General features: G+C 38.9%; 1 protein-coding gene across 1 annotated transcript; it reads right to left on the bottom strand.

Annotated features, from left to right (window-relative positions):
- Window positions 1–1,164: 1,164 nt before the first annotated feature.
- On the bottom strand, window positions 1,165–11,503 carry LOC103805937 (conserved oligomeric Golgi complex subunit 2-like; the record flags this gene model as incomplete). Its single annotated transcript, XM_009078603.1, has 7 exons — window positions 1,165–1,289; window positions 4,924–5,103; window positions 7,497–7,605; window positions 8,892–8,995; window positions 9,620–9,700; window positions 10,579–10,644; window positions 11,342–11,503. Coding segments are annotated over 7 exons (827 nt in total), but the record flags the coding sequence as incomplete, so codon positions are not given.
- Window positions 11,504–11,803: the final 300 nt, after the last annotated feature.

The raw sequence follows: 11,803 nt of genomic DNA on the forward strand, positions 1-11,803 counted from the left end.
TTAATATTATATTAAACTATTATTCCCTTGAGGTTTCTTATCTGATTCCACAGTCTCATCAAGTGTAAGGCTTTTCTTGCAACTCTGAGTGTTTTAAAATTTTAAGCTATATATTTTGTTAAGTGTGTTGTGTAAAATGAGTACACTTCAGCCGAGAATTCCTATTGTTATTGGTATAATTCAGGTTTTATGAGCTCCAAACTTCCAAGACGGCGTAATGTGACTAATGCAACAAAAAGAAGCACAACTTTTTCCTAGTTGTTCCAAGCTGTATTTATCCATGATATTGTGCTTCGAAGCAGAAGTTAAAAAGCTACCTTGATTATGAAAACTTATAAATTGAGAGCAGAAGAGATAAAAGCATTCAATTCCAGTCCAGTATACCGCAGTACAAAGTAGAAACATTCCATTATTAAGAAGAGAGATTAAAACTTGCCAAGGGATTAAAAGAATTGAAATGTTAGTAAAACTTTGGAGTCATAAAAGCTCAGCAATGGATGACTAATTAGAAAAGTAATTCTCCAGTCCCTAGGGGCTACATCCATAGTTCTGCTAATTACAGCAGTCTACTATATTAACCAGGCTGCAAACAGATGAATAAATGGATACAATTCAGTAGACCTGAATTATTTAAACTTCAAAACAGGCAATTTAATTGCATAAGGAATTAAGCACTTTTTGAGAAGACAGTGGGAGCACAAATCAATTAAACCTGTAGTCTCAGTACATACAATAAATCAGCCAAATCTCTGAGGAACATCTCCACTTTTCTGATGTGCACTAACAACTGAATAACTTTTGAACTCACACTTTAAATCGCTTTATTATGCTCTTCTCCTTGGATGAAGTGTACAGTTATATTTAATGGGTTCAAAAAACCAAGTTATCTGACACACTGTATTATGAACAGGACTCACTTCTACTACTGAAGTACAGGATTGTCTTTCCTTCCTCTGAAGGCCTGGGCCACAGCACTAAGCGAGTCTGTTCACTGTTTTGTTTTGAAAAATGTAGACATGTGAGAGAAATCAAACTCGACTATGAATCTTCAGGAAAGGCCAGATAAATCATCAGTACATGAAAGCTAATAGTGCAAAGCATTTCAAAAGTATATGATACTTGTTGTTACTTCAGTGCAACCCAGAGAAATCCCAAGATACTTACCTCGAAATTGCTCCTCCTGTTACCTCACGCAGGAGACGGCAATGATGAGGAACAAACTCCAACAGTCTATTGTACATAGCCTGGAGGCCATTAGGATGAGACTGAACATACTGTTCCACAATCACCTGCCAGGAAGAGTTCAATGTTAAATGTCAGAAGAGTGAATATAAAATGCTTTCATGCAAGACTCACAGACTACTCTCTCAAAACTAACACTATAACTTTATGTTACAGTTTCCAAGCATAACTTGAGAGCTTGAATTATTACTTCCTTTAATGCAGCACTCAAACTGCCAAGACTGGTCCCAAGAATAGGCATGAGCTCCTTGCTTTCAAATGTTAGCCACCATATCTGGCTCCCCACATCACTAACACCTGAAGCAGCCTGTGAAGGGAAATGGGTGACTGGCAAAAGCTAATCACAGCTCAGAATAAAGCAAAATAATTTCTTCTAGATGTAGAGGTTGTTGGTCCAATCCCAAATACAGGCACGCCAAAGCCAAGAGTCTTCTGTGACAACGCTAAGCCTTTAATGCAGCTAGCAAAACAGTTTGTCTGGACAGTACCTCATATTCAGTCAAAAGGGATAATCTCTGCCTAAAGAGAAGGCAGACAGTAGTTGGACAATAAAGGAGAAAAACAATAGCTTATTTTTGGGTATTCTTCCACCTGTCTGAACACTTTCGCCTCTTGCTATGAACACAAGTGGAATGGTGCAGAAGTGGTGAAAGAGTAGACACTGAGAAAACCAAGGCGTAGACAACCAGTCCCCCACTGCAGCAGTTGCTACAGCATTAGCAAGCACCCAAACAAAGTTTGTCCTTAAGGGGAGAGGTCACCACCATTCAACTCCCTCTCCCATCCAAAAGCCAGGAGCTGGCTTTGCTTTGTACACCTATATGCATAAAAAGCAAAACCAGAATAAATTTAAATGTTTCCTTCCCAACAGCAAAAAATAAACATCCTACTGACAGTGACATACACCTCAGATGTTACAGACATACTATTCTTTCCAGGGAAGGGAAAGGTAATAATTCCATCTCTTGGCTGCTGAAGACATTACTGAATGAAAAAAAAAGTAATTGCTTCTCCCCATCTTGATTTAGAAGAACAATTTCTTCAGCAAAAGTTATACAGATTAACTTGTCCCTTGCCTTGGGAGGGAACAATGTGACCATGAAATAAAAAAAAAAGCAGCAAATACCTTAAGATCACTTCTGCATTTTATTCAAAAAGGCACATCAGTGTAAGAAACAGGAACACATTGCGCTGGTTTGGGCTGAGGTAGAGGATTTGTGCTGAGCACAGGGTTGATAACATAGAGCTGTTTTTGTTATTGCTGAGCAGAGCTTACACAGAGTCTTTGCTGCTTTCTGTACTGCCACACTGGCAAGGAAGCTGGGAGTGCATGGGAGACTGGGAAGAGACAGAGCCAGGGCAGGTGACCCAAACTGACCAAAGGGATATTCCATGCCATAGGACACCATGCTCAGTATGTAAAGTGGGGGAAGGAGGGGGACATTTGGAGTGATGGCATTTTTCTTCCCAATCAACTGTTACGCAAGGTGGTGCCCTGATCTCCTGGAGCTGGCTGAACACATCTTCTCTGTGGGCAGCAATGAATGAATTCCTTGTTTTGCTTTGCTTGTGTGCATGACTTTTGCTTTCTCTATTAAACTGTATTTATCTCAATCCATGAGTTCTTCTTGCCTTTACCCTTCTGATTCTCTCCCCCATCCCGTTGGTGGGGGAGTGCGTGAGTGGCTGTGAGTGGCTCTGTTGCTAGCTGGGGTTAAACCACTATTCAATACTTTTAGAAACAATGTTCACATTGTTTCTATGGGTCTTAAAAAAAGTTAACACTATACTATACACAGTCCCTTTTTTTTTTTTAATACCACTAGAGAAAAAATTTTTAAATACCCTCAAAGCAGAAAAGAGTACCTCACATCACAACATGCCTCTCATGGTTTACTGAGCAGAGAGCACGTTGTTAAATACCTCAATTTAAAGAGTAATGACAACAAAAGAAAAATGTGACAGCGAAGAGAAAGATACATTAACAGCATAACTTGGGGCTCAAAGCCACTGTGATAACATGGGATAAAATGTTTCTAAAATCATGGGAGTTAAAGTAGGCCTTAGTGGCAAGGTAGCCAAAGTAGGCCTCAGTGGCAAGGTAGCTAGAATAGGCCTTAATGAGAAGAGTGATCATTATCTTAGCAGGTCGATGTGTACCTGTGCATGTACACCTGGGTACCTATCTGTACGTACCCCCTAAATAACAGATAATTATACCACCATAATGGAAAAGGGGGTTCGAACTCATGCTCGGTTGAAATACAACAATGATGAAAGGGGGACTGAAACTCATGCTTGGGTGAAGCATAACAAGGATGAAAGAGAACTCGAATCATGCTTGGATGAAATCAATAGAACAATGGCAAAGTAATGATTAACATATGACTATACCATGGTTATGTAAGAGAAGAGTATAAAAATGTATCCATATCAGAACCATGTCGGAGTCAGATTTGGGTCTGTACCCCGACTCCCAGAGCTCTTCAATAAAAGCACCCATATAATCATTCTGTGATTATGTGTTTTCTATGCTAACAACTGAAGCTTGCTATGTATTACAGAGGTAATGATGAAGATCTACTCTGCATGGTATTAACATGCTCAAATTCAGACAAGTGTATATTTCCAATCACCTAGGCAGTTCCTGTACTTCATACATTTTCCTCCCCACAGGAGCAGGAAAATTAATGCTGCTGAAAGATTCACAATGCTAGTTTTGAGTCAACAAGTTCATAGTCCTGGTGCTGGCTCAAAGTAACTTCTCCATTAAGGACAGTGTATTTAAAGCATTTATGAAAGACTGAGCACACCTGATTGACTTGCTGACTGTTACCTGATGGTGGCAGGTTACTGTCCGAGCTTTTTTTTTGGGTTGGGTTGTGGGGGGGGGGGGGGTGATTACATTATCATCAACCACAAAGAAGGCAAAAACCAGTGTAGAATCATCACCAACAGTTCAGACCAGAAGAAGCAGTAAGAACCAACTGCATTACAAGACGGTGAGGAACAAGTTGCACAGTGGAGAAAATTCACAGAAAGTTCTGTAATCTCAGAAAATTCAATCAGTACTTTGTGATCAATCCAACCTGGTACTGCAAACTGACAGTCTACTAAAATTAGTTTTTCATGAATTAAAAAAATTGGCCACCTGACACATTTTTCCTACCAGACAACAGCAAATGCTTCCCAAACAAACACTTGTTCCTGCTCTTCCTAATATCCTGGTACAGCTGGAAACTGCAGATCTGTTTTTTCATACAATGGGAAGAAAAGGACATTGCACTAAAACAAATTTTTGCCACATTTGTCTGCTACTGAAAACCAAACCCTAGATCTGATCCAATTCCCACAGATGTCCCCTGGTCCATAATAAAAGGGATTTTTCTCCAGTCATATGCTTGGTTTAAGGTTTGGTTTTTTGATCCCTCAGCCCAAGAAAAATACAGGTAAGAAAAATAATCCCATCTGGATAGAAATGGAAATTGGTGACAGGCAGGTAAGAGAATTCATCCATCCTTTCTTTCTCAAATAGCCACAACAATCCACTGACATTTTATTGGGGCTCAGCTCTCCTTCTCCCTCCACAAAGATATTTTGAAGTTCCTAACAAAAGTTGTAGCTTAACAGGAAAAATAAGCATGTTTGCAAATCCACTGGGAGTTTTTTACTTTATCTTACCTCATCTACATAAGGTTTTACCAGCACTTGACCAACTAATGCCTCTGCATCTCGTGTTTTGTCAATTGTGGCATAAGTGCGAAGACAGTGACGTATTATGTCAACATTTGAAGTCTGAAGGCCTTCCAAGAGCAGCCCCTCCAGAGACTGCTGCAACATAGCTGTTATTCCAGCTATACGCTATGAAGAGAAACAAAATACAGTAATAAAAACACAAAAGCAAATCCGTGTCATCATTGCTGAAGCAAACTCATCCAGAAACACCTAACTCAGCTTTCCATTTTCATTTGAAAGGTGCAAAAGCTTTGATACTTGCCAGTGTTAAATGAACATTAACACAACCTTAATGGGCCACTGATGCTATTATAATAAGGCTAAAGGCAATTATTTTCCTCTATATGTTCTAAGTTATGAGGTAAGTTACGTAAGGTCTGCTTTGTCCCGAGGAAATGGGTCAAGAATTGTCCCTTGTTCAATTGAACCACTGTGTGTGACAATAAACAAAAGATTTACAATAAGTAACCAGGGATAACAACTGCAGCATTTATCCCTCTCTGTCAGAAACTAAAAAGACTGTGTGTTCCCAGCACTACTTGTCAAATTACTGTCAACTAAAGACACTGAGAGACAGTAGCAAAAAAAAAACCAAAAACCCCAAACAAAAACATGTCATTAGAATCCTTCTGACTTCTGCCAAACACTTTCTTCAGTCTACATATATTCTCACTTTTGCTAGCCATTTTTCCTGATCTCCATCCACATCTTTTCCACTAGATCCAACTTACTGCTATGCAACCTGCAGATATACTCCTCGTGCAAGATGATCCTGACAACTCTGTGTTTGAAGCAAGTTCAGCAACGCACATTAATATAGTCAAAGTTGAACTATCAATTTATATCAAAGGAGATCAGGTTGGTCAGACTGGACCTGCCCTTCCTAAACCCATGCTGGCTGGGTCTGATCCCTTGTCCATCCTGTAGGTGCTGTGTGACTGCACTTAGGTTGACCTGCTCCATGACTTTGCCAGACACTGAGGTCAGGCTGATAGGTTTTTAGTTTCCCTGGTCCTCCTTGCAACCCTTTTCGTGGATTGGCATGACATTCACCAACTTTCAAGCCTCTGGGACCTCCCCAGTGAGCCAGGACTGTCGGAACATGATGGAGAGCAGCTTGGCGACTCTTCCGTCAGCTCCTCATCACTCTGGGATGGATCCCATCTGGTCCCCCAGATATGTGAGGATCCAAGCAGCTAAGCAGATCTCTAACCATTTCCTCTTGGATTTCAGGGGGGTTATTTGGCTTCCTATCTCTGTCTATCAGCTCTAGAGGCCAGTTGTCCTGAGGACAACCTGTCCTGCTATTGAAAACTGAGGCAAAGAAGGTGTTAAGCACCTCAGCCTTTTCCTCATCTTGGGTTGCTCTGTTCCCTCCCATGTCCAACAAGGAATGAAGGTTTTCCTTGCCCTTCCTTTTGCTATTGATGTATTTAGAGACACTTTTTGCTATCCCTGACAGAAGTGGCCAGATTTAATTCAAAGAGTGCCTTTATCTCTCTAATTTTCTTCCTACATGACCTGACTATATTCCTGAACTCTTCTGGAGTAGCCTGCCCTTTTTTCCAAAGTTGGTAAACTCTCTTTTTTTTACATAATTTCCTGCAAAGTCTCCCTGTTCAGCCAGGCTGGCTGCCTTCCCCGCCGGCTCGCCTTACGGCACATCAGGACAGCTGCTCCTGCACATTCAAGAATTACTTCTTGAAGTATGTCCATCCCACCTGGACACCCTTTTTTCCAAGGGCTGTTTCCCAGGGTACATGTTTATATTGCCAATAGGTATAGTATAAATATAAATAGTATAAACTACATGTTTATATTGCCAATAGGTATGTAGATACACAGTGAAAAACTAGAACTATGAACTACCTTGCTAGCTCAAAAGCCATCAGGAATGACACCTCCATACTAATCATCTGAAAGCATTATCCCATCTCCATACTCATATCTGCCTTTCAGCACCAGTTTTCATTTGTTCCCTCTCTACACTGAATGGGTAGAAGAAAAAAAACCCCACCAAATCATCAACGCATCTTTTACAGTAGATATTTATTTACAAACAGGACACTGGGGAGATTAGTATACTGGCCTGCATGGCCAGAGTTAGACAACACATTTCACCAAAAGACAAACTTGAATAAATTCAAGCCAGGCACTGTATAGGCACATTCCATTTATATTCTGGTCTGTACACTGCAGCCAACAAAACCAGCATCAATCGCTAGAACAAGTCTCAATATCAGTAAGCAGACACACTGCAAGATACATTAGGCTGGCAAAAATGTCTGTCATATTTCCTACTCTTGTTCTATGTAATTTATTCTCAAGAAGTTAGCAAACAAGGCATAAATCCTCAGAAAAAGCAATAGTTCTAGTCAACTGATAAAAATAACCTCATGAAACCCATTTTCCCCCCATAAATTAATTCAATAAAACTCTGGAAACAGGCATTTGTCTTCCAATTATATTGGCTTTGCTTGATCCCACATGTGTTAAGCTGGATATCATGCAATACTTACTGGTCTCACTTTGTCCAAAAGGGGCATTCCTTTGCTTTGTACTGCATGAAATTGTAGTTGATTAAATTCTGTGGCAATTCTCTCTAAAACTTGACCAGTTAAGAGTGGGCTAGAAGAGAGGTGATACAAAATGAGAATACACAGTTAAATCCTTTCAAATCGACTCACTTTAATCTGTAGCAGATAGATAGTGCTCTCCCCCAAGTTTTGTGGTTTAATCTAAATATTTCAAATTCTGATAGGTACTAACACAATTACTGCAATCATGCAATAATGATCTGGAACAGACTAACACGATTAGAGCTGTTTTGCAGCTATTAACATACGTAGTGAGTGAAGCAGAAGCTGAGAGGAACATAAGCTCCTGCCTCAGCAGTATGAAGCATGTTTTCTTTATGTCCATGTTGCTTATTATCACATGAAAAGTCAGTCTTAAGAGAGCTCAGAAACTGCATTAGGTGACTTTCACCATCCAGATTTGTTTCTTATTTCCCCTTTCTGTCACATGGTAAAACAAACTAGTTGTTATCTCTAGAGAAACAATCCTACCTTTCTTAAGTCTATACAGTCCCAATAATGAGCCAGATTTTCAGGCACTTGAGTACAATTTTGCTTGCAAACATAATTCTGCAAAGTGCCTCCCTCTGACTGAAAACATCTGCTTATGCTTTGTCCCTCCAGGTATTAGCCTTCTTTTCTGTATACCTCCCCCACTACTATGTGACCCAGAGCACTAAACTGAAGAGACAGTCTCACATTGTCTCTTTCCTTCAGCTTAAGTTGCACTTGCATCCCAGCCAAGCATTTCAAGTGCATGATTGGTACATCAGTTCAAAAACTGGCTGAAAGGTATCTTCCATTCCCCAGAAAAAGCAGAGGGAGGGGGCATATTCCATGAAGCTGATAAAAAAACCAAGACTTGGGAGTCTGACTGGAATTTGTCACAAACCTTCCCCGTACCAGAAGTATTACATATTTGCCTTGCCTGCCTTCGGCTATTCTTGCAGCAGCCTTTTCAGTTATACATAAGCAGAAAAAACAAGAAAAGTTATCATCTGTTTCACTTCCAAATGATATTGGAATAAACTGTACTGTATGGAGTATTTCAGACATGACAAGATTAGAGATTTCCAAGGGAAAAAAAACAACTATTGCACACCGATTTGAAAAAGTTTGCTTACTGAAAGCATAACAGGCTATTTGGAACTTGGGAGTCTCAGATGTTCTCTGAAAGACTAAACCTGAGAAAATACTAGCATTACAGTCATTTATTCCATCAGAGTTACATTTCTAAAGATATATCCTAATGCTCACAAATTTACCATCAACACCACCATGAAATTGAGTTAGTCCCATCAATTACTAACAAAACTGAACACTGACAGATTTTTTTACCTGTTTCCCTCTAATGAGGACAGTTCTTTAGGGCCTTGGGAATGTAGAATCTTCTCAATTTTCTCAACAGACTGAATAACATGAATAAGTCTCAGGACACACATCTGTAATTAAAGAAAGATTTTTCATGTCTGACCCCAGCCCTGACTGACATGACCTAAAGAAAACATTTGATGTTTTCTTAGTTCTTTGGGGTTTTTTTTTTGCTGTAAGTTTTCTCCCTTCACCTTAATACTTGAGTCATGCCTCAGCTGAAGAACAGCTCACCTAAGTGCACAAAACCCCACAAACAGATGTTTGTCATGAATGTAGGACAGCTGCTCTTATTCCGGATTTTTTTCAAAGTTAAGTACAAAGTTATGTTTAATGTTACCAAGCTCCCCACCCTGTAAAAACTACATAGTTTTATTTCAATTCCATTCATAATAAGTTTATATAGTACTACAGGTAGAAAGAAGAGTAACTATGATCTTTTTAAAAAAATCCAGCTAAATCAAACATATGTATTTTGGGCAACTAAAGTAAAATAGAGATTTATGAAGAACTAGACACTGTGAAAAATGAAGTCTGTCAAGCAAAATGTCAATATATTTTTACAAGTACAAAATTCTGCACAGTGTGCATCTAGACAGCCTAGGATTGTCTAAATTTCATCTTCTCTGGGATAATGGTAAAACCAAAGTCATCCTAAGGACAATCTTTTCAAGGTAATAATTTATCTCTTGTACCTTTTTTCTTCTGATATCTTCTTGTTTAGTCATCCGGTCATCTACTGCTTGAATTCCTTCACTGACACATGACTTAAGACTCTGTGAGAGAAAAAGTCAGTATGTAAACCCATTTAAGGTTTGGAAAAAAACTAAACTCAAAAATCTAAACTTAAAACAGGACACAGATTAATAAGAATATGAGACTAATAAAAGCTGCAGTACATCAACTACACTCTTAAGTGAAAAAGCATCAAATACAACTAAATAACTCAGGTATTGCCACCAAAAGTATAATTACTTCCACCAGAAGTGTTCAGTACCTCAGAGAGAACTACCAGCCTTTCACCTAAAAACAGACCACAAAACCACTGTGTTTTTATGTCTTGAAACAAAGAATATTTTTCACATAATAAAGATTTCTCTATGCTAACTGACTCTATCTTCTGGTTTAGACATCAAGACTAATTTTGAAGGCACATTTATGCAGCAAACATCCATTTGAACTGGCTGCCAAGATGACCAAAAATTGCCACTTGCTATGAATACCAAGTCACTGAGGAAGAGCTAGAATAAGATCCATCTTCAAGGAGGTGATGTTATAGGTTAAACCACAGCACTAAGCAAAATAAGTCCTTAATGGGACTGTGCTGCATCTGAATTATCTTCTACCATCTGTGAGCTACTCAAATTTTAAAACAGTTTAAATATTTCACCATAAACTTGTCCTGCAAGAGTCCATTCACTTGTCAAGCTTCAGGAATCCTTTATCTCTTGGTTGAAATGCACTATGGAAAATTTTAATGTACTGCTACTACAACTGCTGGAAAACACTATGCTTCTCTGACTACCACTCTAAGTCATCAATTTTCAAAGAGCAGTTTATTATAACAACTATTGACTTGAGTAAAAGACATCCTGTACATCACACGAAATTAAGAAGTTTACCAAGAAGTCTGTAATGACTGTTTTGAACATACCATAACTTCTTCCCTTAACTGTCCCAAGGGCACTGAAAGCTGATTCAGAGCCTTGTCCATGCCAACCTAAAGAAATTACACAGAAACAATACACATTACAACAAACACATATATGACTTTTTTGCCAAGTTCATATGTGAATTACTGACAAAGCCTATAATACTGAAAGAGAACTGAGAAAAACACCCTCCCTTTATAACCTCCAGTTTCAAATGCAATACAAACCTGTTATTTCAAATACAGGCAAAGATGTCAGAGTTAAATAAAATCACAACCTAGGGAAATTTTTCTTCTCATAAAAATGTTAAACCTCAGTCTTTGAAGTCGTATAATTGGCACAATTACAATCACAATTTTCAGTCAAGTGGACTGGAATTTTTTTAAGATATTTTGATCATACAAGAAGTTGAAAGTCTCCTTAAGGAATCCATCAGAATGGCCTTACTTGCTCTTCCATTGTAATGATTTATTTCCTTCAATTTTACAACTACTGACAGTCTGAAACTGTTTGTTTAAGTCTAGCTTCCTAATGAATCAGGTTTTCAAGACAAAGAGCATAGATCTAACATATTTACTACAGGCCAACAGTAGCAAAGTTTTACAGGAATGGTCTTTCAGTTTCTCTCAGTGCAAGGGGTCACAGTTTAAGATGTCTTAAATCTAACAATGCCAAAATAAAAGTCATGTACTTTTCATGAGAAAAATAAAAATCCCACTAAAATACATCAAGTCTGAACTACACAGTGCAACTAATAACACTTACTAGATTTGTTGAAAGGTTAACAAAATCTGCATAGTCCTTATTTATGAGTTCTACCATAGCAGTTTTAAGGAGTTTGTAATAGAGTTCTAGATCCTCCCTGAGCTCTTCCAACTGCACACGTTTCCTGCAGTCTGATACAAAGTGATCAACATCAAAATCCGCCTGAAAGAGAAACAGGAAACAGAGAAGGATGTAAGTAAACAGCTCAAACAAGGAACACGTCCCTCCCCCAAGCCAAAATAAAGCACTCCATATGCCAGTGGGTCGGCCAAACTAAAGCTCTAGGGGGCAAAAGGCTTCTTAAGGCAGTAATTCCCAGAGTTCCAAACTCTCCGTCTTTAAACTCAAAAGCAGTGCCGTGGGTCAGAGTACCGACAGAGAGCAGCTCTCCGAAATGCAGGGCTATGCATTCCTTGCATAGGCTTAAACAAACCACTCCAACAACCACGAACCAAAAGTCGA

This window comes from Acanthisitta chloris, unplaced genomic scaffold, assembly GCF_000695815.1.
Source record: "Acanthisitta chloris isolate BGI_N310 unplaced genomic scaffold, ASM69581v1 scaffold35547, whole genome shotgun sequence".
Taxonomy (NCBI): domain Eukaryota; kingdom Metazoa; phylum Chordata; class Aves; order Passeriformes; family Acanthisittidae; genus Acanthisitta; species Acanthisitta chloris.